General features: G+C 39.5%; 1 protein-coding gene across 1 annotated transcript in view; it reads right to left on the reverse strand.

Annotated features, from left to right (window-relative positions):
* Positions 1-1579: 1579 nt before the first annotated feature.
* CSNK2A1 (casein kinase 2 alpha 1) overlaps positions 1580-26653 on the reverse strand; it is a 46779-nt gene continuing 21705 nt past the window's right edge. The window contains exons 2-13 of the mRNA XM_019755194.3: positions 20514-20722; positions 18466-18577; positions 16379-16480; positions 15818-15868; positions 14653-14712; positions 12941-13024; positions 9017-9127; positions 7944-8045; positions 6847-6947; positions 5917-6065; positions 4780-4866; positions 1580-2958 (exon numbers count right to left, since the gene is read on the reverse strand). Coding sequence (XP_019610753.1) covers positions 2843-2958; positions 4780-4866; positions 5917-6065; positions 6847-6947; positions 7944-8045; positions 9017-9127; positions 12941-13024; positions 14653-14712; positions 15818-15868; positions 16379-16480; positions 18466-18577; positions 20514-20614 — 1176 coding nt within the window. The 5' untranslated portion in view covers positions 20615-20722 and the 3' untranslated portion in view covers positions 1580-2842. The remainder of the gene's footprint in view (positions 2959-4779; positions 4867-5916; positions 6066-6846; positions 6948-7943; positions 8046-9016; positions 9128-12940; positions 13025-14652; positions 14713-15817; positions 15869-16378; positions 16481-18465; positions 18578-20513; positions 20723-26653) is intronic.

Here is a 26653-nt window from a genome sequence, read left to right on the forward strand (position 1 = left end):
GGTGTCGGTTGGAGAAGCATACTGCTCAGGCTGCAGGGACATTTCATTTGTTTAAATGTTTTTATTTAAAAAAAAAAAAATTAAAGACCTTCATGGCACAACTTCTTCCCAGCACAGTTATGTTTTAGTTATTATCAATTACAATACAATTACAACCAATAAATCAAGGAGGGGAGGGGGAACTTCTGACTTCAAACTTAAAAAAAAAGGGTGGGGGCCAATTCAAACAAAGTTAAAAAATACTTAAAAAACCTTTCAGAGTAATTGCCAACACAACTGTCTTATATTGGCATTCCATTTCCTGCCATCTGATCAATGCAGACACAGGTAGTGCTGAGAAATAGTGTCCCAATACAAGGTATACAGATGAGGTAATTTACAACAACACAGAAGTTGTTACTCTGTAAACCCTTGCCCCCCCCACCCACCCAGTTGGGTCTCTTTTTTTCCCATGCTTCTGCAGTGACTCCTTAAGTAGCATTTTAAAAACTTCTATTTCTTTTAAAGGCTCTTGGGTGGCTTTTCAGAGTCCTCTGCATTCACCTTCAGTTTCTTGCAAGGTCTGATGCTTTTTAGGAAGTCCAGCTGTCTGCAGCTCCCCACATCAGCCTCTGCTACGCCTAGATTCTGAGCTACAAGGGCAGGATATGAAGCCTTGATTTACAACCCTCCTCCCCACCTTAAAAGAAAGAATTTATTAGTCGTAAGTGTCCTGTTCAAATCACAATCCAGTGCAAACGTAATCACAAATTGCATCTCTGGCACATCCGGTGCTTTTAGCTTCTGCACAAGGTCAACATGGTAACCTCCAGAGCATTCTGGGGCATAAAAGGGTCAAGAACAATAAATATCCACTGTAAGTGGCCACAAGGAAGAATATCACCCTGCCACACGTCAGAATGTTTTCCCTATGGTTGAGAAGCATAAAAGGAGGCTTCAGCTTCCTCTAAAGTTCACCATTATATTCACTAAAGCCATCACCTTGATAAAGTTACTAGAGCTAAGACTGGTTACAAAGTTAGTTAAATTCATTAAATTCAACTCCTCAAATAATTATGTTTATCTATGACGCCCAGGTGAGAAAGGCTTATGAATCTATAAAGGTAGGAGAATGGGGAACTAAGACTTTAGGCCTTAAATCATGTTGGAAGAATTTTTCCTAGTCCCCACAAGCAGCTACTGTAATGAAGTAACAGGAGAAAATACAGAGCTGATGGTTTTGCTATTGTGCTTAAAAAACTAGGCTTCCTCAGTGAAGCACCTGATAAACTTAGGTGGTTGGATTACAGTGGAAAACCCACTATACACAAACACACAAAAACTGGTGACTTTTCCATCCCCAATCCCTGCACTGCTGAGACAAAATGAGTTTTATGGCAAAGGATCCTTAATCCCCAGAGACGCTTTGGCTTGTGGTGCTTTTTTTAAGGCCTCTCTGCCCTGCCCAGTACCATGGGTCGAACGAGGGGTGTATAAAAATGGGGGCCTTAGGAAGCCTCCATGGTACAGGGCTGTAGGCCCCTCAGATGTGAACGTGAGACACCCACCCAGCGAGACCTTTACACAGGGAACTTAAATCTAACCTTGATAAATAAAACCAAACGTTTATTTACACCAAAGAATTCCAACACTGGATCTTTCACATATGAAGGACAAAGTATTATATATATACACACAGCAAGGGGTGGCAGGGCTGTAACAAGAGAGCTTATAGTTTTCCCACAATTACAGGTCTACCATTTCAGTTTCACTGGAGACAGTGGCTCTGCTCCTACCTCTCAGATACCTTTACAAGACAGAGGGGCAGGTCCTTCTCACTGGATGACATGTGAGGGAAGGGGAAGGTAGGAGGAAAAGAAGGTAAAAGCTTAAAACGAAACACTGTGGCCACATCTCCCATTAGCTCTTAAAGAGTTGCCAGCATAAAACCTATACAACGTATTCTTTTGTAAAAAGCAATAAGTTATACCCAGTAACTAACTAAATTCAAAATGGCCAAGTCAAAGAAAGCTGAAAAAGGTTTTGCCTTCCCCCTCCTACCAACTACAGAGTGTGATGGGAGATGAAAGGGGACAGGACCAAGGTAAGGAGCCTGGGAGGGAAGGTTATTAAAATTTTAAACTAAATGGAAACTAAACTTCTAAGTGAGCTGGATTTCGGGTTAGGTCAGTAAGACATGATTCATACTGAACAGAAGTTTTCTGGACCTGTCTGCACTTTGGGTAGCTTTTCAGCATCTCCATGTCACTAAGACATATCCCCACTAGATTCACCAGGACAGCCCCACTGGAGCACTTTTGGAGTAAAGTGATGCGAGTGACCAGCATGACGCTCTTACAGATTGGGTCCTCCCTTCTTCCTTCCTTCCCACCTCCCTTCAAGAAGCTACATTTTTGTAATCTCTGGAGAACAGCATGATACAAATCCCCATCGTGTGGGATGGTGAGGGAGTGATGGTGGGCGTGGGAAGAGATTCCACCCAAACGCAGCAGCTGGGATTGAGGCTGGTTTATCTTTGTTCTTTAGTGATGAGAAATTGAATTTGGAAAGGGAGGAAAAAAATGTGTCCGTGAAATATTCCACCTGCAGGTAATTTTTCAGGGAATCCCCTGAGTTATGAAAAGTTTGAGTTAAAAAAAAAAAAAAAAGAAAAAAGAAGAAAAAGAAAATCAGCCTATTATAATTTTTTTTTTTTTATGACTGAACTACTATAAATCCACAAGCAACGGTTCAGACACGGTGCTTCTTAAGTATTTCACCCCTCCCCGCCAGGCGCAAGCTGCATCAAGGAGAGAGTAGACTCCCCCACCTCTGCTCAGGCATCAGGAGGCAGAAGGGGCCATTACTGTTGAGCGCCGGCGGCAGCCGGAACAGGCATCCCGAGGGGGTTGGCAGCAGCAATCACTGGTGAGCCTGCCAGAGGTCCAAGGGGTGAAGGGGTTGGCACTGAAGAAATCCCTGAAAGACAACAGCCGACAGTGAGCCAGATACCAAGCACGGAAATCTCAGTCACCAGTTTCTCATAGGACCTACCTCAAAGGTGACACAGTAATTCTTTTTATCGAAGGCATCTCCTTAGCCAGATTTTTATAAATTAAACCAATTTCAAATTAAGTACTCACAAATTAAAATGACAAGTTCTAATAAATGTAGGAGACAGGTAAAAAGAAATTATGCTTGGAGAGTTTAAGCAGTTTGTCCAAGTACACAGCGAGTAAGTGGCAGCTATGCCAGGGTCCCAACCCACACCCGCCCATCTAGTGCAGCACCGTCCGTCCAAACTTGGTGCTCTGTACTCTGCGCTCACGTGGCGGCCTCTGGCTAGTGAAACTATGGAACTGATTTTTAAGTTTTATTAGATTTTCATGAATTTAAATACCACATGTGGCTAGTCACTCCCACACTGAACAGCAAAGTCACTCCCATACTGATGGCTGGAGTCAAAGCTCATATACTCTTACACCACAAGCCATTCAAATTTCAAAATCACTAAAAGTCATTTTCAGTGGAGAAAGGAGCATTTCCCATCTCCAAGCTGAAGTAGTGTTTTAGAATTTATTTCCATTTGGTTTCTTCCATCCAATGACCAGAACTACCTGTTAATTGCCCTTAATCAGACAATTATTCAATTTTCAAAATGTTATATATGTATTTTGAACAGGCAATATATTTACGTGGCTCAAAATACAAAAGGTTCAAGAGTATACAGTGATAAATCTCCCTTGCTCTATTGCTTGGCCAACTTACGGCACCATTTCTGGGGTGTATCCTTCCAGAACTATTTTATGCACATACATGAATAAAATTTTACCAGAATCGTCATATAAGAATCATATATAAGAATGTGATTATATACTTTTGCCCACCCCTAGTCTTCAACATGCTTCTGCATCTTGCTTATTTCACATTCTTTTCTCTGACTGTACACATTCTACTGAATGGATGTCCCATAAATCATTTAACCAGTTCCCTACTGAGAGCTGATCTCGATGTTTTGCTATTACAAATAAGGCTATGACGAGTAACCTTGAATATACAGCATTCTGCACATAGGAAAGGTACCCAGAGGGTAAAGTCTAGAAGGCGCTAGTTCTTTAAGAAAGAATTGGGACAACAGCAATTATCTGAAGGTGTCTGAGTAAATGCCGTCATTACCACAAGTGTACCCATGTGGATGTTGCCTGCATGTATAATTCTTAGAAGATGGGCCTATAGCTTCTTTTGAAAATTGTGTACTCTGTACAAAAACTCACTCTAAATCACAGTGACTCAACAATAATGAAAAATAATTTCATATAGACCTTTACAATTTACTAGGCACATTGTAGTTGCTCTGGCAAAAAAAAAAAAAAATCAAAGAATCATTCTTATACATATACATCCATGTACAAATCTCACCTCTACTCTCAATTTCTTAATCTTGTTGACACAGGACCATGTCAAATATTACCGCCCTAAACTGTGAGATGAAAGGATCTCTTTTTATTCTTCATGGCTTGTTGGACTTTCAAGTCCCTCTGAGAAATGTTTGGGACACTAGCTTAGAATAGCCTGTTGATACCCTATTCAGGGCAGTGTCACTGAAGTATACCAGGTGTCAAAAGCATCCTGAAACCTGGTGGAAAGAGCCACACAAGTCACCATGTCAATAAGGTGATCATTACAGAGAGGACATAGTCCACAAGAAATCAGGCCACAAACAGGGACCAAAACTAGGAAGAATAATTGACGTCTACCTTTTTTTTTTTTTTTAACAAAGAAATTTCCCAGTGAACTGACCTGACATCATATTGGCGCTGCTGACAGGCGTACTGCCCCCTGGCATGCTAGATGAGCCCATTCGGGCCTGGTCCTTCACAACAGTGTCTAGAAAGAGACAAAAAGGTTTGCTTCTGTTACGTCTAACGATTAAACTAATGGTCTTAAAGCAGTCACCCTCATTCTTTGCATTTTATTTATACTGCCTATTATTCCCAGAAGAACTTAAGGTGGCAACTGCCTTCACCATGAATTAAACAAGTAATAGAAAATAGAATTATCTTTCCTGTCAAACTGTGGTAAAGGCGACATCTTAAACTAAATGGCAGGAAGATGAGCTAATTATCCATCGTAGAGCTAATTTAAAACAAAACTGATCCCCTTAGGGCTTAATGAGACAATACAATCTAACTTGGCCTGCACAGTGACGTTATCGGAGTGAACTGGTCTTCTGCAGTCCCCAACTCAGCTACTCAAGCATGGTGCCAAAGATGCCAAAACTAGAGGTTTGTGCAAATGAGTGCTACGAGCACAGATTGCACTCTCCATCTCAGCCTGTCAGTCTGATTCAGGTACAGAAGACTGGGCAAGAGTAGGATCGAGTCACTACAGAACCACCCCATCAGTCCCCAAGGGACAATCCAATGTTGAAGCTGACATCATAGTGAGGGTGGGGTGGGTCTAAGTGACATCTTCACCCGACAGCAATTAGCTGTACTCACAAACCTAGGTCAAGGCGTTCATACAGTAAGATTTTCAAGGCTCCTTGGCTCTCTCCAATAAACGATTACCAAAAATAGGACAGATATAGGGCTGCTTGTTACAATCCAAGCACTCCAGACTAACCACTGAGAAGTGTCACCCACAGTAGGAAAAGCAGTTTATTTAGGAGTGATCATGTGGCAGGTACTCTGTTAGACAAGAATCCTTCCAACAATTCTGCAAGACAGTTGCCATCATTGTCCCCATTTGAAGAAACCAAGACTCATCATAGGTGAAGTAACTTTGCCGCAAGCTAAGTGGAGCTGGGATTCCAGCTCGGTTCTGTAGGACTGTAGGCCCAGAGCTTTCTTCACAGCACATATTCCATCACCCCTGCCCTGGACAGTCTGCTGGGCGGGCCTGTGCAGGTTCTGTGGATCGGACAGTGGGACTCACAGAAGTAGGGGTGCTCCATGGCCTCTCTCGCAGTGAGCCGTGATTGGTGGTCATACCGCAGCAGTTTGTCCAGGAAATCCAAGGCCTCGGGGCTGACAAGGTGCTGGTTTTCACTATGAACAAAGCGTTCCCATCGCTTACGGGAGTGTCTACAGAGCCAAAAGCGGGAATGAGAAATGAACCAAGGGGCAGAGAAGTCCAGTCAGTAGCAGAGAGAGATAAAAACTCAAGAGAGTAGTCTTATCCACTCTGCCACTGGGGAGACAACAAAGCTAACCCGAGATTGGAAAGAGCAGTGTTGCAGAAAAGAGAAATCCGGGTCCTGACAATTTTATGAAACACGATTCAGGTTATTTTACAGGACTGAATGCTTCTGCACAGCAGGGAGGGTCAGGTGGCTGAGCTAACCAGGCCTCTTTCCCATCCCCACACACATTCTTGTGATGTCTGCCACCCGGCCAGCAAAACGCCTTTGCATCAGGCAAGTTCACCTCCTGCTAAGCGGTGAATTAGTACTGTGTCTGGTCACTATTTTCAGAGTCTGTCATCTGCACATCAGTCTTGAAGCATGCATTTTCTACTATTATTTCTTTCTCTTTGAAGAGGATTTTTGTCTTTTGGAGAAGCTAAATCAAGAGATTTGGATGTCTGACTCAACTGCAACCCTTTTACTAGAATCTACATTGCATTCATTTTACAGGAATCCTCTGTCATCTCCACATGCAGCCTCCTGCTGGCGAATCTGGGAAAATGGCCCTTCGAGCCCGTACTTTGATCACAGGCCTGCTCAGGCCACATCCTATAGCACTGGACCACTGCCACCTCAGCAGTGTTGGCAAAGAGAACATAACTATTTTGAGGATCCAAAGTGTCAGTTTATACCCAAAGTGCTTAAGGCAGGGATGCATAGATTTTTTTTTAACGACTTACCTGCCCAAGATATCATTGAAACGTGGATCTAATTCAATGTTGTATTTGTCAATATAGTCATATAAATCTTCTGTCCCCAGAACCTTGGCTATCCTCACCAACTAGGATTGAAGAAAGACAAAAATCCACACGACAAGCCCATTACATGATTAAATCGACAATTAACCATGATTGAATTAACAGGAAGGGTTCCTCATGGCTTCAGGTATGAATGCTACATTTCAATTTACTTCAAATTTCTGTGCATGGCACGAATGGATTTCCACATAAAACTCCCTAAATTATTACTCAATGTGAAGGTGCCAAAAAGAAAAAACAAACCACTTTATAACCTGGTTCCTTCCCCTTGAAATGTCTCCCTGATTAAGTCCTGTGTTTTCCCCCTCACAGCCCAGCTGAAGATGTCACTTTTTTTGGAGGCTCTCATCGTATACTCAGACCACTCACTCCCACGACTGCCTTCTGTACCGTCTTCACTTCTACACTGACATTTATAACTGTAAGTTATTTCCTTATATGTTTGATTCCCTTACTAGACAGACTATGAACTATCAGAGGAGGGACTAGTCTTTCCCTTTTGTCTGTATTCCCCAGCCCTGTATGGCACCTGATATACTGATTTTAACTGATCTTCAAGGGGAAGTGGAGCTAGTATTAAAAACACCATCTATATTTCTATTGACAGACACCAACTCAATCCATATAGAGACAAAAAGAGCACAGAAATACCACATATAAACCAACATGACGGAGAAAACATCCCCAACTCTAATGAAAGCTCATGTTAGGAAATTCTAAGGTAATGTCTGTCCTATTTTACAATAAAACAAACAATACAAATCAAAAAGACTAGGGGAAAAACTGCAATTTCAAAAGGCTAAACTGATAGCTCCCAAAACACCAATTTGAGGATCAATATTGGGTTGGCTGAATAAGCCATGAATTGAAAATTAGTGTAGGGCCCCACTCTCAGAGATTCTGAATAGGTCTTAGGTGGTGGCCGGGCACCTGTGTTTTAGCAGTTTCCAAGGAGTAGCCAGATTTGGCCATCTCTAGGTTAGATCAGCAACTCCCAAAACAGGAACAAAATATATCACCTGATCATAATTGTCATGTCCATGGAAAAATGGCTCCTTCCGGAAAATCATACTTGCCAGCATACAACCCAAGCTCCACATGTCCAAACTATAATCGTACATCTGCATGAAAGTGAAGAAAATGTCAGTTTTCAAAATTAAAAATTGCTCTTAATTTAAAAAAAGGGAAAAAAATCACTCCACTGAAAAGTCCAACCCCCCATAACATCTTCATGTACTTCTTTTCATCTTTTCTTCTATGCATTTCCCCCCAGTTTTAACACAATCTGTGCATACTATTTTTTTCACTTACATAAGAACATCCCAAACTGTTAGCCTATGGAAACTTTTTAATCTGTAGCATTATTTTATTGCATAAATGTTTCAGAATTTAACTTTTAATTCCCCATAATAGGATAATGTTTCGTTTTTCACCATTATAAATAACGTTAAGAATATTTTTATGCATAAAATGTTTGAGCTCAGGGTTTTATAGCCTCAAAATCCCAGGAAAGGAATTTCTAGGACAGAGTCTGAACTTTTTAAGGTGTCTGATAATAACACCTGGGAGGACAAGGTACTCCCAAGGATTTTGTTTCTGTGAGGAGAAACAGGACTTTTTTTCTTTTTTAGTAAGGGGAAGGTCTTTATCGGTATTAGGTTAATGCAAAAGTAATTGCACTTTTTGCAATTATTTTTAACCTTTTAAACCGCAATTACTTTTGCACCAACCTAATAGAATACAGTTTAGGAAAATCGTAAGAGAACATTTTTTAGTGTACTTCTTAGGTTGGTTAAATCTAGCTTACAATTCTCAAACTAGCTCTAGAGTTTCTGATTAAAAAAAGTATCTCTGGTATACTTTCTCTTTAGTTAAGATCAAATGCAGATCTATTCATGTTCTACTCACATTATGGCAATAAAAACAAGTTATGGTACATAAACTGAGGTGACTCATCTTTTAGATTCATTTATATAAAAGGACAGCTATAGATGTGTATAAATGACCTACTCAAAAGCGCAAGTGACATTTTTTGCAAATTATGTACAAAGCAAGCACAGGACTGAAATTTCATTTGCCTTTCTCTTCTCACCTGATAGTCTACAAGTAGCTCAGGACCTTTGAAGTATCGGGAAGCAACTCGGACATTATATTCTTGGCCAGGATGGTAAAACTCAGCCAAACCCCAGTCTATTAGCCGTAGCTGAAAGAAAAAAAAATAAATAAACCATGAGCAATTGTATCTTTCAAGCTACTGCCCCATATTGCCTTTAGAGTACTCTTTTTAAAATACCAGCCATGAAATCCCTTCAGTGACTACCTGCTATATTGAGGATGAAAATCAAACTTACCTTGACATACAGGGTTCTCCATGATCTAATTAATCCCTGTGCTCCAGTGAGACATTCAGAAAGACACAATCTCATTTTGTGCTTCTGCGAATTTCTTAAACTGCTCATCTGAGTAGACTGTCTCCACTATCCAATCTAGACTCCTACTAGTGAACACTGAGATATTGAAGTTAGCCCTTTCACTGAAGTCTTTCTAATTATCCAAGTGGAACCAACCACTGCTTTTAGCACCCCCTGAAGCTCAGATATACGTCTTTAATAGAACATAAGACTCTTTATTCTATATTTGTTTTCTATCTTTCTTTTTCAATATGAACTATAAGCTCCTTAATGGCAAGAGGCTGTTTTATTCATCTTTGTAATTTTTAGAATGCAACATAATGACCAGTGCACAGGAGGAAAATGAGAAATATGTGCTGAGTGAATGAAGAGAAAAGCCACAGAAGATGGTTCTTACCAAAATGTATCCTGAAGTGTAAAAGGACTAGCAAGGACAAGAGGCAACCTTATTTGCCCACGATGCAAAGCATAACCACTGACGTGTGAGCAGTCAGGCCTGATTCATGCCTGACTACTCTGTTTCTGTCTCCCTAAGTTCACTGTTAACTAGGCAGTGTCTTCTTTGTTTTAGTAAACAAAGGGAAATATAACAAAAGGTAGGAAAGTGTAACTTTTTTATATTTTATAGCCTTTCTCTTCATCCTCTTAATATTACGTGCTCATGGGCTTCCTTTCTAATCAGTAAGCATTCCCAGAAGACTATTTCTGGTTTTGTGGCTTCACACACAGCACATCCGTGTTTCTCTCCTGTACGCCCCAGTCCATGCCTCCCTACCAGCCCACCTCTCCCTCTGTGATCATCTAACATACATCTCAAAGGTAATTCCCTGCAAAACCTGTTTCTCCCACAGCCTTCCCCTTCTCAGTTAAAGGTTCATTCCATTCATCCTGTCATTCAAATCCAAAATTTTTCACTCTGCAGTCGTTTCCTTTCCCCACATCTAATCTGTCAACAAATCCTGTTGGCTCTCCATCATTCTGACCACTATCATCACCTCCCCTCCTACTGCCCTGGTCCATGACACTACCATCTGGTGTGTGATTTACTATAACAGCCCCTTCTCCTAACTGGTCTCCCTGCTTTCACTCTAGTCCTCTATTCTCTACACAGCAACTAGAATGATTCTTTTAAAAAGGTTTCGACTTAAAAATGATGATAAATTCACAGAAGTTGGAGATGTTCCGTGTACCTGTCACCAGCTTCCCCCAATAGCAACAGCTTATATAACTATAGCACAATATCAAAACAAGAAACTGACATTGGCACGATTCAGACCGACCTTATTTTTCACCAGTTTTACATGTTGGTGTGTATGTGTAGTTCTATGTAATTTTATCACATATTGATTCATGTAACTCCCACTAGAAGATACAGAACTGTTCCATCAACACACATGTCCCTTGTGCTATTCCTTTCCCGCACTTTCTAACCCCTCTGTTCTCTAACGCTATCATTTTGAAAATGTTATTATAAATGGAATCATTAAGCACAATAACTTTTTTGAGATTGTTTTCACTCAGCATGAGATCCATGCAAGTTGTTGCATCATCAATAGTTTTTTTTGTTTTTATTGCTGAGTCATACTATTGAGTAATAAACTACATGTTATAGATATATTACAGTTTTATTCACCATTCACTCACTGAAGGACATTTTTTGTTTTTGTTTTCTCTCAATTTTGAGCTATCAGAAATAAGGCTGTATTCGTATATAGGTTTTTATATGGACATACATTTTTGTATCTCTGGGATAAATGCCACTGCTTGTTTGGTAAGCATATGTTTGTATAGCTTTTAAAGAACCCAACAAACTATAAAATAACTGTTTGGCATTTTTCCAAAATGGCTGTGCCACTTTACATTCCCACCAATAATGTATGAGATTTTCTCTGAATCCTTGCCAGCATTTAGTATTATTACTATTTTTACTTTTAGCTGTTCTAATGGATATATAGTAAACTTTCTAAAATGCAAGTGAGAACTTGCCAACCTTCTCCTCAAATCCTGCAAAAGCTCTGCATCTTCAGAGAAAAGGCCTGACGATGATACTTAAGGTTTTACATGATCTGGTTCTCTTTATATTTCTGATCCCATTTCCTTTCTCCCCACAACCCCAACCCACACGGTTCATTCTACCCCGGCTCTAACCTTGTCACTGTTCCAACATGCCAGGCACATTCATGCCTTAGGGCTTTTGCATCTACGATATCCTCTACCTGGGACACAGGTTGCAGGGCTGATTCTCTTCAAGTGTTCTACAAAAATGTCACCTTCCCAATGAAAGTTTCCCTTTTTCCCCTTGTTTAAAACTGCAACACCCTCCACTGTTCCCTATTCCTGACTTATTTTTCTTCCATACCACGTCTAACTTTCTAGCCCACCAACCTCCCCCAAATGCAAGTTCCCTATGGACAAGAATTTTTAATGAACCATATGATTTCACTGATATGTACTATATAAAACTGAAAACAACAAAGGAACAAGACAAACAAATGAAGAAACAGAAACTCATAGACACAGACAATAGTTTAGTGGTTACCAGAAGGTAAGGGGGTTTGGGGTGGTAGATGAGGGTGAAAGGGATCAAATATATGGTGATGGAAGGAGAACTGACTCTGGGTGGTGAACACACAACATGATATATAGATGATATATAGTTCTGTATTACAGAACTGTACACTTGAAACCTATATAACTTTAGTAACAGTTGTCACCCCAATAAACTTTAATTAAAAAATTTTTTTTTTACTATTTGTCTCATATATATTCCCAGTCTCTAGAAAAATACCTATTACACAGTGTGTGTTTAAAACAAATATTAGTTCAATGAACAAATCACCTACATCCCCAAAGCCTACAACAAAGAGCCATTACTACCCACAAAAGGTGGGCTTGGTAACCTTACAAAACTGAAATGTTAAAAAGCACATGGTCAGGGGGTAGCCAGTTAGCTTGGTTGGTCAGAGCGCAGTGCTAATAACACTAAGGTTGCCAGTTCGGTACCTGCATGGGCCACTGCAAGCTGCGCCCTCCTTAAAAAAAAAAGTAAGCACGTGGTCTGTACAGCTCTCATTAACAGCACCTGTAGAGCTCAGGGGCCTCATGACACTTGCGAATAAGTATGAGCATTTTTTGACTATTTCATTCATTTCCAACTGTACACACTTAATTCTCATAACAACCTACTGTGTTTCCCCGAAAATAAGACCTAGGCAGACCACCAGCATTAGAGCTGATGGTCTGTCTAGGTCTTATTTTCAGGGAAACACGGTAGTGGCATGCAGGGCAAATATCATTATACTTGTTGTACAGGTAAGAAAGAGGAGGCAAATGAGAAAGGAGTTTTCCAAGATACTAGTTATTCAATAAATAAAACAAGAAGCCAGGTTCCCTGCCCAAAATTAAGTGTTTTGCCCACCACACTAATCTGTTTTCTTCTTGATAGTATTCATAGGAATATGAGTGAATAATGGTTTAAACATTCTGATGTTCATTCAGTCATTCATCAAATATTTGTCAAGTGCCTAACAGGTACCAGGAACTGTGACAGATGCGGGGCTGTTCACTCTATCATGATGATAAAGACTTGCCAATTATCTCCTTACCTTTCTGTGCTCATGATCAATCATGACATTATGGGGCTTCACATCTCTGTGCATAATTCCCATGCTGTGACAATAATCCAGGGCCTGTGAAAGGAATAGGTAAGAAAGGAAAGAGTAAGCTTGCATAAGAGTGCTTTTTTAGTTAAAGTCCTTTACTTTTTCCTCCATAGTTTTCCTTCTAGCTTCACAACACCCCTAGGAGTCAATGTTAGGACAATCACTCCCACAGCTATTCATCAGAGCCTTGTTCAAGATCCCACAGTCTAACTCATGGCCTCTGAACTTCAAGTTCTGTTCTTGCAGTTGTTTCAACATCCTTTCTGTTCAAAAAGACACAAAAGCATACACCAACTGCATCACTTCCATTTTCTCCTCCTTACCCAAAGCCTGGATTATTTGCACAAACAGCCTCCTCAAAAGGAGAAAATACAGCCTGACAACTGCAGCGTACATCTGAAGCTGAATAATGAACGTGAACTATAATTTTATATATGTATATAGTCACAGGATGTGGAGTACAGCATAAGGAATAGAGTCAGTGGAACTGTAATGCTATATACGATGTTAGAGGGGTAGGAGATTGGGGGAGGGGGGCTATCACTTTGTGAGGGGTATAAATGTCTAACTATATTACATTGTTTTGTACACCTGAAACTATTAGGGGAAGAAGAAGAAAAAAAGGAGAAAATATGGCCTGTTGCCTGCTTCTGTGAATGTTTTATTGGAACACAGCCACACCTATTTGTCTGCATGCTGTGGCTGCTTTCATATTACAACAGCAGAGCTGAGTAGTGAGAAAGACCCTACTGCCCACAAAGCCAGAAATTTTACTGTTTATCCCTATAAGAAAGTTTGCCAACTTCTGATTTATGACATCAAATCCAATTTAAAAACCATGTTCAATCTCAAACTAAGGTGAACTGAATGGCACGACCTTTGGGGTTTGCTAATCCCAGCCTTTAAGTCAGCTGATGTCACAGGCCAAATTCTTGTCCTTCCCAAAGGGCAACTTGGGTTCCTATGGTTCCCAGGGCTAGGCAAGCATATCCTTAAGTCTGTAAAGTCCTGCTTGCCACAGACTACATACGCCAATGGAAAGATCAAATATCTCTGCTGGCGTAGTCTCTTCAGGGTACTTCTAAGGTTCAAATGCAGGCTTTCACCCAACCCTCAGTTAGTGAGAAACTTGAGCCAATTCTTAGCAATTTTCTCATCTATAAAGCTGACCTTGTGACTACCAGGAGCAAGATATTTGGTGATTCCACTTTAGAAATCAAAGTCCACTCTAAATTAGCAATCTCTAAGCAGAGATTTACATAATCCTTAGGACAATGACCCTTTGACAACTCAGTTTAATGTTTTATGTGTTCAACTTTAAGTGAAATAAAGTATACCAGAAGCCAAGACATCAGGAGCTTATTTTTACAAGTTTAGACAACTTAATTGTTAACTTTTATAGGAGTAAAATAGAGATTACAAATATTTAAGGGGTCTCAGCCCTCTTCTAAATATCCTTTCCAAAGCATTCTAAATTATTCTTACTAACCCCTACCTCATAACCCTTACATTAGCAGAAGAATTCTGATGCTAGCAACTTATTAAAAACTTAGATAGATGAAGAGGCCCCTTCTTTCAACATATTATACAGCCATTTGGATTATTTAACAAGGGAAGACGAACCTAAAGATATTTAGTATTCAAGGTTCCCTTACCTTCAGAATCTCATACATGTAAAATCGAATATCATAGTCTGTTAACGTCTGGTACAATTGCTGTTAAAGAAAATGCAACATTTGAGCCATGAAACACTACCGATGGAAGGCAATTTCTCATCCTCATTTGTAGTAATTCAAACCAAGACTTGGCTCATTTGCCATCATTCCAAGATCTGTCCTTATACCAGTCTCTACTTCTCCAACATAACATTCACTTTAAAGAGACACTTGGGGTCTTCAACTCTACACGTAAAAGTGAAAAATTACTTAAAATCGTATTGCTGAAGCTATACAAATTTGTGAAGCCAATTTAACAGAATTATTCTTGTCCCAATTTGAAGGTAAACTCTGAACAACTGTTACGTATCCTTTCTAGTTTCCAAAGAGTTGCAGTTTTTAAAAAACATGCACGTATATCATTAAATGGTTAATGATATGCTCTGACAATATTTTCTTTGATGTTATTCTGATTCTAAAACAGTTCTTCCTTTTTTTTCCTTTTCTCAGCAAAAGAATTCACCCACTTATTGATACAGAACATTCTTGAGACTGGCTTAAAGGCAAGTCAAATACTTTTACAACTTGAAACCCAAAAATGTGGATTCTTCTGTTATACTGGAATTGAGAAATGTTTGAAATAAGTGGGCCCGCTGGAAGGGCTGGAAGTGAGACATTATCTATTGTAGAGGTTTGTGTTGTAGCAGAATTTATGACACCCTTCCTCACCCGTCCCTTTTAAAGATCTAAAGCCGAGAATTTCTGAGGAATCCTAAGGTATAAGCAGATCTTGCTTTTCCATACACAACACATTCCTCCTGAACACTGAAAGTGAAATACCCTAGGCCAGATCCTGACTGAACATGTGTTATTGTTTCATTAGATTTGACATCAGCAGAAACTGTCAAATGAATGGTAAAGGTGGTGAGAAGTAAACATTATTCCTCATTAAGAAGAGCACAAAACAAATAAAAGGGCAAAATACCAAGATGTCGAAAGTGGACAATTTGTACAGGAGTATTTCTATCTTAAAATTTAACACTGTAAAGATGCAAAGCTCTTTTTAAGCAAATTAGAAGGAAGCTCTTCTAATAGTAACATCCCTAAAAGGCTTTCTATGTGGTCTAAAAACCCACAGCTTGAAGTGGTTGGTTATATGTTATACCTTGAAGTCTGTGTTGTTTACGTGTTCAAAAACCAAGGCAGGGGTTCGTGACTAGGGGAAAGAAAAAGAAAACACACATTAGCAATAGCCCTGGCAGCTTTAGCGGGCACAATGTTTGCAGATGCTACATGGTGAATTTGGCAGTCCTCGCCTCAGTAGCAGGAAACCCTCTATTGCTACAAGCCCTCCCCGCTCTGATCATCACCACACTTAGGTCATTTTGGGGATGGATTTCAAACAGAAGACATGGAGCTGAAGTCTCACCAGGCTCTAGGCAGCCCGACAATGCACCCATCGCCCATCGGCATCGGACCTGAGTTTGCAAAATGGATTAACACATTTCAGTTTCCAGTGCTATCAGTCTCTTAGCCTAGAAGAATAAGAAATAGTCTGTGGGTGGAGGTCTCTTTGAAAGAAAGACCCAAGCTAGTTAAATGGTATAACTGATTAAGCACTTTTAAAGCAGGACTTAACAGTAGAGGGGGGAACAGAAAGGCCAGCTGTGTGCTCCGGGCAAACACTTCAGCCCTAGTGGGCCTTGCTAGCACCTATTATACTCACCACAGGGTCTTTTACAATGTCTGCAAGTGTGATGATGTTGGGACCGCCTCGCAAATTCTCCAAAATCTTTATTTCACGCTTGATTTTCTTCTTCTTTACTGGCTGAAAGGGTAAAAGTCCATCAGTGAAAGGGTAAAGTTTTCAGGGTATTTCAACAGGTAATATAATACATAAATGGCTTACTTATGAGCTCCTTGAAGGAAGGAAATGTGTCTGACTCATCTCTGAACCCCCTTCTCCTAGCCTTCTGCCAGGCACCTTGCAAATACTTAGCAAATGTTGACTTGAAATAAAAAGATTTCCATCCCAAAGATCAAACCTCTGCAGAATCAGCATTTCATTCCAATCATCAGTCTATACATGTTAACTTTCTACAACTATACAAACTATGAAAAGAAGTGGTTAGTAAGACTAAGGTACATCCTGAAAAATCTTTTTATTGGTTGGGATCAAACATGGGCTCTTTCTATTCCTCCCTCTAAATCTATAAACACCCAACAGAGGCGAGAGAATCAGGACCGACAGGAAGGATGACCAAACCATGTTTACGCAGCATAACCCTGTGGGCTAAATGTGGGTCTGGAGTCGAGATTGCCTAGTACAAATCCTACTTTCATTACCTGCTAGCTGCGTGCCTGTGGGAAAGTGACATAACCTCTCTAAGCCTTTCATTACAGGTAAAATGATCAACAAGAGTACCAATCTCGTAAGGTTGTTGTAAGAATCAAATGAAATATATGAAAAGATCTCACAATATGGCTTGGACATAACACACACTATCTGTCTAGACTTATGATCAACATTCCTATAAATAAACCCTTCCCTCTATTGTAAAAAGACCACTCTGCTGAGCCACTTGAGTATATCTTTCATATTCCTTTGTCCTCACCCATCATTTGTGGTACAGAACCCTTTTCATTTTTCTGAGGGCTTTGGTCCAACTGGACCCCCTCCACAAAGCCTCCCTTCTATATAGTCTAAAACAACAGTGCTGGTCCAAAATGCTGGTCCAATGCAAGCCACATATATATTTTAAATGTTCAGGTACCCATGTTAAAAAAATATTTAACAAAATATATTCAAAATCTTATTTTAACGTGGAAATCAATATAAAGAATTACTAATGAGCAATTTAATACACTTTTTTGGTACTAAGCCTTTGAAATCTAGTATATTTTATCCTTACAGCATATTTCAATTTGGACCAGCCACATTTCAAATGCTCAATAGCCACATGTGACCCATGCCTGCTATACCGGACCACGCAGGTCTCTCCTAGTGTGTCAGTCACCTCAGATTACTGACATGCGCATATAATTCTCAGAAACCGTTTTAAACATATTATCATTTCTTCATTAACAAGACTGGTGGTGACTAAATTTTGATGATTAACAATCTGGATTTTAACCTGGATTTTTTTAAATACGTACATTCCCAGGACACACTTTGACCCACTGAGTTAGGATCTGTACAGTGTTTTAAAAAACTCTTGAGCCAACATTTAGAAATCAGGGCAACTGATATACAAATATACATTTCTGGCTTGTTTTTACAAAAAAGTATCAAGCACCACTTGACTTGCACCACTGCAGGCGATAAGCAGCTGGTGCTGGAGCATATGCGGCAGTCCCCACTCATCTCTCAGCACTGGCACGTACACCAGGCCAGCTGCGTGTCACTTGCCTGCCCTGTAAAGGCCTGCGTTTGTCACTGCTCATCGTTACACAGTACAGGTAACAACTTATTGAGCATAAAAGCATGGAATAGAGCTAAAAATCGAGAACATCAGTATTAGGCAATCCCATCAGCATTAGGCCTAGGAGAGAGAAGACTGAACTTTTTTACTCCCTTCCTCTGCCACAATCTAGTTGTATGACTTGAGTCAAATCACTCCTCTTGCTTTAGTTTCCTGATCTGTCAAATGAAGACCTCTACTGATTTCAGAAGATATAATAAAATAAAGGTGTTAAAGCCCTCCAAAAAACCTTTTCAAATGATACTTTAAAGAAAGCGTTACTATTACTTAAAACAAATCTAAATTCCAAATATTATACCTCTGAAATTATCATCTCTATTCTTGTACTCACCTTGAGAATTTTAACAACAACTTTTTCATTATTTGTAATGTTGATGGCTTCAAATACTTCACTGTATTTACCCCGGCCTAATTTTCGAACCAGCTGGTAGTCATCTTGATTTCTGTGAACAAAAAGAGTCAAAGTCACAATGGTTAAAAGTAAGTTATTTTAAAGAATTCCAAACTGGTTTCTTTTTAATTGGGACAGCTAAAAATGTGTGTCTGTTCCAAATCCTAGAATTAGAAAAATGTAAGCCTTTCAATTCTTCTTTCAAATCCTGAATTGTTTACACCTCTACTGCCATGTTACACATAGCTGACTTGCATTAGGGTTTGTTATGTATGCTTGTCTCCAACAACAGACAGCTTTCCCGGGAGAATAATTTTTATATATTCCTGTCCCCTAGTGCCTGGCCCAGTGTTGTTGGTACCTAGCAATAAGTGAATACATGCTAGAAGAATATTTCAATTCAACCACACCTGGGGAGCAGCGGATTTTCAATGGGCTTCTTTGCACATAAGTGGTTTTCAAACATACAGGTTTGACCTCCCACTTGCTCCCCAAGTCAAGCTCTGAAGACAGTCCATGTAATACGTTTGCAAATCACACTACAGCATGAGCCATAGTTGGGCATCCTTTCCTCTACTTTTACCCATATTTCATGACCACTAAGCGACATCAGAGATAAAAATAAGGGAAATGCCAACATTTTCTCTCTGCCTCTGCTTACAACTTACAGGACTTTGCTCTAAATGACAAACATGGTCCTTTTAATAAGGCCTAAATTCTATTTACTCCTGCTGGAGACACTGAGAATCCAACGTGTAACAAATAAGTCATTCATTCTCCACAAGCAGCTAAAAAGAAAAGTGAATGAAGAGGAACGCAAAAAGTACTAAGGACAAACAACGTAATAATCATGGCAGGTCTAGAGGAAGGAAGCTCTTAGTTCTGGCTGAGTTCTCCTCCCATGGGAGGGCATAGAAAACAAATGCAAGCAACCAAACAGCACCATGCCAAAATCTCAAAAGGGCTGTTTAGTGACATTTAAGCAGAACTAAGTGCAAAGCACTCAATTTGAATAGAATGGTTGAAATTTCTGTAGTAAAACAGGTATTCCTAGAATCCAAAACCTGTGACATAAGGGGAATTGTTAGATTATTAATAATGATAACATTTATTGGTATTGTGCCACTGGTTCTTGACGGTATCTTTGAAGTACATGGTGCCTCTGTGCAGAGGCAACATACTTACTGGTAAGAATTACGGCCCAATCATGACTAATCACGACAATTTTGGGAGGCTGTATTTATACACCTGTAAGCGATGGACATCACATATAAAATGCAGCATACGGGAGCTGCTTTGAGTTTTCAAATTGCTTTCTTTTGCATCTGAATGTCAAAATGCTTTTATCACAAAAAGTATGACCTGATAAATATATACCACGTTGGGACAAGAAATACAAACATCCAAATGAGACTGCACAGAGAATTAAGAGGGCCAACGCAGCTGTTCAGGCAGACTGCAACTGTTCTAGATAGACTTTGGGCTGAATTACATTTTACACATGCTGAGTCTCGTGATAATGGCAAATGTTTAAGGGTTTGATTTTGTTTCTCAATAGAAAGCATACACCTTTCTGAAGAACTGTTTTATCCTTTATCATCATCATGGGGCAAAATTCTCTGACTTCAAAAATACTTTATGTTAGAGTTTGGTGTTTTCAAAGTCTCTCAAGTATTAATTCTCACCTAACTGCAAAGCCCTTAGCTGAGGCAAGCTGATAGGTTACTCCTTGTTACCAGCTTTGCATATATATATATAAATCAGAGGGAAGAAGAGACCGAAATGATTCTTAAATGACAAGCCCATCAAAACTGTTAATTTGCCAAAGCAATACCTTGGTTCTTCACTGCAGAAGAAAACACAAATCAGACTCCGATCTTGAGGTTCATAAATGCACAGTCAGGGAGGTTTCCTGACATAAATTACTCAACAAATCCACAAGAGTCAGCCCTTTGGGTGAGTATAATGAAGTAAAAGGAAACAATTACCCCCATTCCACCACATGTGACTCATAATCCCAGTACTCTCGGGGTCTGTGCGTATTAACATCTGTGTAAACTCTGGCCCTGCTTGGCACGGGTCCCGACATGTCAGACAGGTTGGCGACAAAGCTGGACTTGCTGTTTGGAGATCTGCAGTTACTGTGTTCAGAGGCGGCTGGGGGGTAAGACCTTGTTTCAGACCTGTGTTCTTCAAACTGCAGAAACAAAATTCACAAAGGCCAAGGAATTATTTTTTTTAAAGCATATGGGAAGAAAATAAAATCAAGTTACAACAATAGCCTCAAATATACCTCTGGCTCTCCTACCTGTTAAATCAATGAATATATCCCAACTGTGCCAACCACAGTGTTTCCCGTCATATGGGGGAAAAAACAAAACAAAACAAAACCACCCCAAGACACAACCCCAAGAAACTCAAACATGTATTAGCCCTAATCCTATTCTTCAAAGTAGTTTGTTACCTCGTCTAAAATTTATAAGACAGCCTGGAAGGGAAAAATGGCATTGAGGGTAGACCCATCAGCACTACTAGCACCTACACATTCTACAAAAAATATTGGCAAGAACAGTACTTTCAGCAACTTTCTACAGCTCAAATAGGTGTGCTAAAAGGCTCTGGAATTGTGGCAAAGCCAAGAGTATAAACCGTCAGTCTGACTAATACTTGATAAAACCACGAAGGGGGAATAAAGACTCATTCTCATACATCGAAGTTCAATGTCATTTTATATTGATCCAAATCATTTGGGGAATCTTATGTAATAATGAGCAAACCCTTGGTCACCATTTGAAAGCCACACTTGATTTCACTAAATTTAAAAACTGAAATCAGTAATTTCCTCTTGATTTAATACAGTAGCAAGCTTAAAAAAACTGGCAGAAACCAGTAATACATATTGGCTGAACTAATGCAAAATTTGAGAGAAAACGGGTGAAATTTTAGAAATATGCTTTCTACCAAATTGGTAAACTAAGTTTCCTTTTCCTATAGCATTTGTTGATTCCTGTTACAATGCCTTTAAAAATGTATTAAGTCTCCAGATGCAATAACCTGAGGAGAACACATCATCACCTATGCAGTTTTCTGGCCAAGACTGTGTACCCCAATCTAAATAAAAGGAAACACTGGACAAACAGAAAATGAGGACAATTCTATTGAGGGGTGGGGGTGAGGGTGGTACTGTGCTCTTCAAAAATGTCAATATTATAAAAGACAAAGGAAGGCTAAAAAGACATGACAACTAAACACAATGTCCTATCCTAGACTGTATCCTGTACTGGAGCGGGGAAATGTTATTAAAAAACAGTACTATCAAGATCAAATGATAAAACTGGAATTTAGATGATAGATTAGGTATACTTAACAGCACACTCACACACGATAAAGCAAATGGGGTAAATAAAATACTACAACAGGTAAATCTGGCTAAAGGGGATACAGATGTTTTTCGTACTATTTTTTTTGTTGTTGAAACATATATTTTTAAAAATAGTGATAAAAAATACATAAAACTCACCAATTTAACTACGTTTAAGTGTACAGTTCAGCTGCATTAAGTACATTCACTTCTGTGCAACCATCACCACACCACACCCTCTATTTCTAGGATTATTCATTATCCCAAACTGAAACACTACTCCTATTAAACACCAATTCCCTCCTCCTCCCAGCACCTTATGACCACCACCCTATTTTTTTGTCTGCAGGAGTGTGACTGCTCTAGGTACTTCATTTAAGTGGAATCATAGGCTATTTGTCCTCTCGTGTTTGGCTTATTTCATTTAGCATGTGTTCAAAATTCATCCGTACTGTACCACATGCCATAAGTTCCTTTTTAAGGCTGAATATTTCCATTGTATGTAGAGACCACATTTTGGTTATTCATTCATTCCTCAATATACACTTGGGTTCTTTCCACCTTTAGGCTATTGTAAACAGCGCTGCTATGAACACTGGTGTACAAATACCTTTTGGAGTTCCTGCTTTTGATTCATTTAGGTATGTACCCAAAGTGAAATCGCTTGATCATATAGTAATTCTGTTTAATTTTTTGAGGAACCACCACTCTTTTCCACAGTGGTTGCATCATTTGTATTCCTATCAGCCATGCACAAGGTTTCCAATTTCTCCACACCTGCCAGCATTTATTTTTTTATAGTAGCCATCCTAATAGGTGTAAAGTGGTATCTCACTGTGGTTTTGATTTGCATTTCCCTAATACTTAATGATGCTAACCATTTTTTTCATGTGTTTATTGGCCATTTATATACCTTCTTTGGAGAGATTCAAGATTTTTGCCCATTTTTTAATTGTTTTTTTTTTAATTGTCGAGTTGTAGTTCTTTATATATTTTGGTTATTAACTCCTTGATATACAATTTGCAAATATTTTCTCCCATTGGGTAGGCTGCCTTTTCATTCAGTTGGTGTCCTTTGATGCACAAAAGTTAATTTTGATGGAAGTCCAATTTATTTTGTCTTTTGTTTATCTTTTGTTTAGTGTCTTTATCTGTATTATTTTTATTTTTGTTCATGCATATTTGAAGTTACTTCCAAATAAAAGGTTTTAAAAAATGGGTATAAGAAAACCGGAAAATGTACCCACAATCACATAGCTACTTAATACTGACTGCTGTGATAGTGGTCTCGTTTGTCATACAGTCATAAACTAGTTAGGTAACAACAGCTAACATCTACAAGTGCTCACTCACTGTGTGCCAGCAAGATATGCACATTCACTATGCGCTTTAAATGGATTTCATTTACTCCTCACCACATAAGTTGTGAGAAAAGTTATCATTTTCCCCATTTTACAGATGAGGAAACTGAAGTAAAGAAAGGTTAAGGAACTTGCCAAAGGACACACAGGTGGAAGAGCTGACATGCAACCAGACTATGAAATAGGGATAACTGTATTTACCTCACAGGTTTGTGATGAGGATTCAGTTAGTTAGTGAATGTAAACTGTTTAGAACTGTGCCTACGTGAGAGCTCTAAGGGACCTGTTTACAACAACCCCATGTCTTTCCACTGTTGTACTGAAGATGGAGTTTAGCTACCACACCCAAGGAAGAGAAGCCAGAAGAGATGTCTTCTTATGCCCATGGTTTCAGTGGCTTGAAGCGTTCAGAGAGCGAGAGACTGGGTTGGGGATTAATGCTGTACTCGGAAGTATGACAAACACAATCAGTGATACTCCCCCACAACACATGAGATCAAAAGATCCACGTACGAGGTATGACTAAAAAATACAGTGAATGTTTCAATTTTAAAAAATCTATCACAGTAAAAGACACATTGCATTAATCCCTCTCAAAATACCCTCCCTCGCTTCAAACACACTTATCCCATCGTTCTTGCCACTTTCTGAAGCAATTCTGGAAGTCCTCTTTCGTGAGTGTCTTTAGTTGCGCTGTTGTGGCTGCTCAACGTCCCTGAATCAATTCAAAACGTTTACCTTTCATGGTCATTTTGACTTTGGGGAGGAGCCAGAGTCGCCCAGTGCCAGATCCGGTGAATAAGGTGGATGAGGACACACAGTAATGATTTTATTTGACAGAAATTGCCACACGAGAAGTGATACCCCTGTAAAACATAGCCTTTCTGTTGTGACCAATAAATACGGTAAATGCTGCTGCCGAGCGCCATCCAACAGAAAAGCAGGGATCTTCAATACGGGAAGCGGTGTTTGGAACCTTAATAACAGGGTGACAAGTTTCAATTTGTTTGGGGCAGTCAGGTGTGAGCTATGGTTAAGAGAAGGTGTGTTTTATTTTATTAAGTAGATTTTTTTTTTTTTTTAAAGGAAGGCATGGCTCACAGTGGCCCATGCGGGGATTGAACCGGCAACCTTGGTGTTATTAGCACCACGCTCTAACCAACTGAGCTAACCAGCCACCCCGAGAGAAGGTGTATTTTAAAGTGTGCTGTAAATCATCCTCCATCATGACAACCCTCCATGTCACACATCGCTTCTGGTATGGCGATCTGTCAATGAAAACATTACGGTGTGTCCTCATCCATTTTATTCACCAGATCTGGCACCGGGCGACTTCTAGCTCTTCCACAAAGTCAAAATGATTCAGGACATTGAGGCAGCCACGACAGTGCAACTAAAGACACTCACGAAAGAGGACTTCCAGAACTGCTTCAGAAAGTGGCAAGAACGATGAGATAAGTGTGTTTGAAACACGGGTGAGTATTTTGAGAGGGATTAATGGCAATGTGTCTTTTATTGTAATAAATTTTTTTAAATTTAAACATTCACTGTATTGTTTGATCATACCTCGTATTATCTACTCATGAAATCTCTCATTCATAAACCCCTGTAACTTGCCTGTATTCAACTCTGGGGTCGCGTGAGTATAAATTTAAATAGCCTGAAAACAATAAAACTATTCAAATTTCAAATGCTTATTAAAAGTGAACGAAAACAGTCTTTGAAATTATTTCCAAATATTCATTCCTTGGTTTTATAAAACAACCAGGGTGACAGTAACCTAATTTACCTTTACCTAATATCAGTTAAGTGTAAAACACATACAAGCAAAAAACCAGAAAGTAGACACTGATGGTAACTTTTGTTCTTTCCAAAGAAACAAGGTCATTTATGCTGTAGGACTGCTCCCTTCTGGGGGGCTATTATGTCTACATTGACAACACCAAGACACTGAGAAGATGGATATGGGTGTATGGGTGTGTGTGTGTACACAAACAGCCAAAACAGTATGACAACAGCTGAAACCAGTAGAAATATTGTCCCTAGGTATTTGTGACTTTTAATGATACTCAACTTCTAAATTCTTAGCTTCTTATCTGATAAAAACTATCTTTTTCTTCGGTCTCCGATATTCCTTTATGGGCATTTTATTCTTTTGGTTGCTATTTTAAACCTTATTAGAAGATAACCTTTACCTGTGGATCTCAAAGCCCTTCCCCTATCAGCTTAAGAAGTTTGTAAATCAACACAAATTTAGTAACTGGGATCAGATGCAATAGGGTGATGAAACAAGCAGTGGAGTCCTGGTTTCAAATCCCTAAGTGGACCTCTGTTGGGCTTCTTCCAGCTTTGGTTCACTTATGAAACCTGCCTAACTGCACTTGCAGACTGAAGAGAAGAGCAAGTGAGAGTATCTTGCAGAAAGGGCTCAGAAACACCAAACACATGTAAATTATTATTAAATTATTACTATGCCATGTTCCTTAATGAAAACTAATAAACAGAAATCTATCTTTAAAAGACTACATAGTCTTCATCCTCAGTTTTCTTTAAAATACTTCCCAGCCTCTGAGGGCAACTCATAGGTAGACATGACATTACAAAATGAGACCTCACTTCTCCTTTAAACTGACTCACGTGGGAAATACCTCCCAACTCCCATTTCCTAGCCCATGAGTATCTGTCACACGCTTACCATCCAGTCTTCCTCTGCTCTCTAAAGGCCTTGGCATTCTCTGTGAAGAGCAGAGCAAGACTTCACCACTGAAACTCAAGTACTTGTTTGACCCTTGCAGCTTTGTGTCTCATCAGCTGGAACCTAATTTATGAACTGGTGGAAGTGATTCTCCACTGGGAGGACAAGTATTTTGCAGCACCCCAAAAGGGTGCTTCACGCAACGCTCATGCATACCAAATAATCAGCTTATAGTAAGAGTCAATCACACACATTTGAAATGGCTGGCCTTCATTAACTGTATGGGGAGAAGAAAACGGGTTCTTGCACCGTAGCTCAGCAACTTCAGATCAATAAAAGGGTGCAAAGAGAGTTGAGGGAGGGTGATGGGATGGGAATAAAGAGGGGTCGTGAAGACAGGAAAAAGATGTCATCAAAGATAAACATTTTATTCAGAAACAGTATTTCACTTGCACCTCTGAAAATATGCAAGTATATTCACATGCAGCCCAACAGGAAGGAAATACAGGGAGGGACAGCCTAAATTTCTCAATTATTGGTTTGGTTCTTTCATACATTCCTTCCTTTTTCATCCCTTAAATATATGAGCCTATAGTATGAAAAAGTACTACTATGCTAGGCCTTGGGAATATAATAACAAGCAAGGCAGAACAAAGGTGAGACAAATATGCCTTTAAGAATATACCTGCAGACTAAGGATACTGGAAATTC

This window comes from Rhinolophus sinicus, chromosome 13, assembly GCF_057876585.1.
Source record: "Rhinolophus sinicus isolate RSI-liver-muscle chromosome 13, RSI-T2T, whole genome shotgun sequence".
Classification (NCBI taxonomy): Eukaryota; Metazoa; Chordata; class Mammalia; order Chiroptera; family Rhinolophidae; genus Rhinolophus; species Rhinolophus sinicus.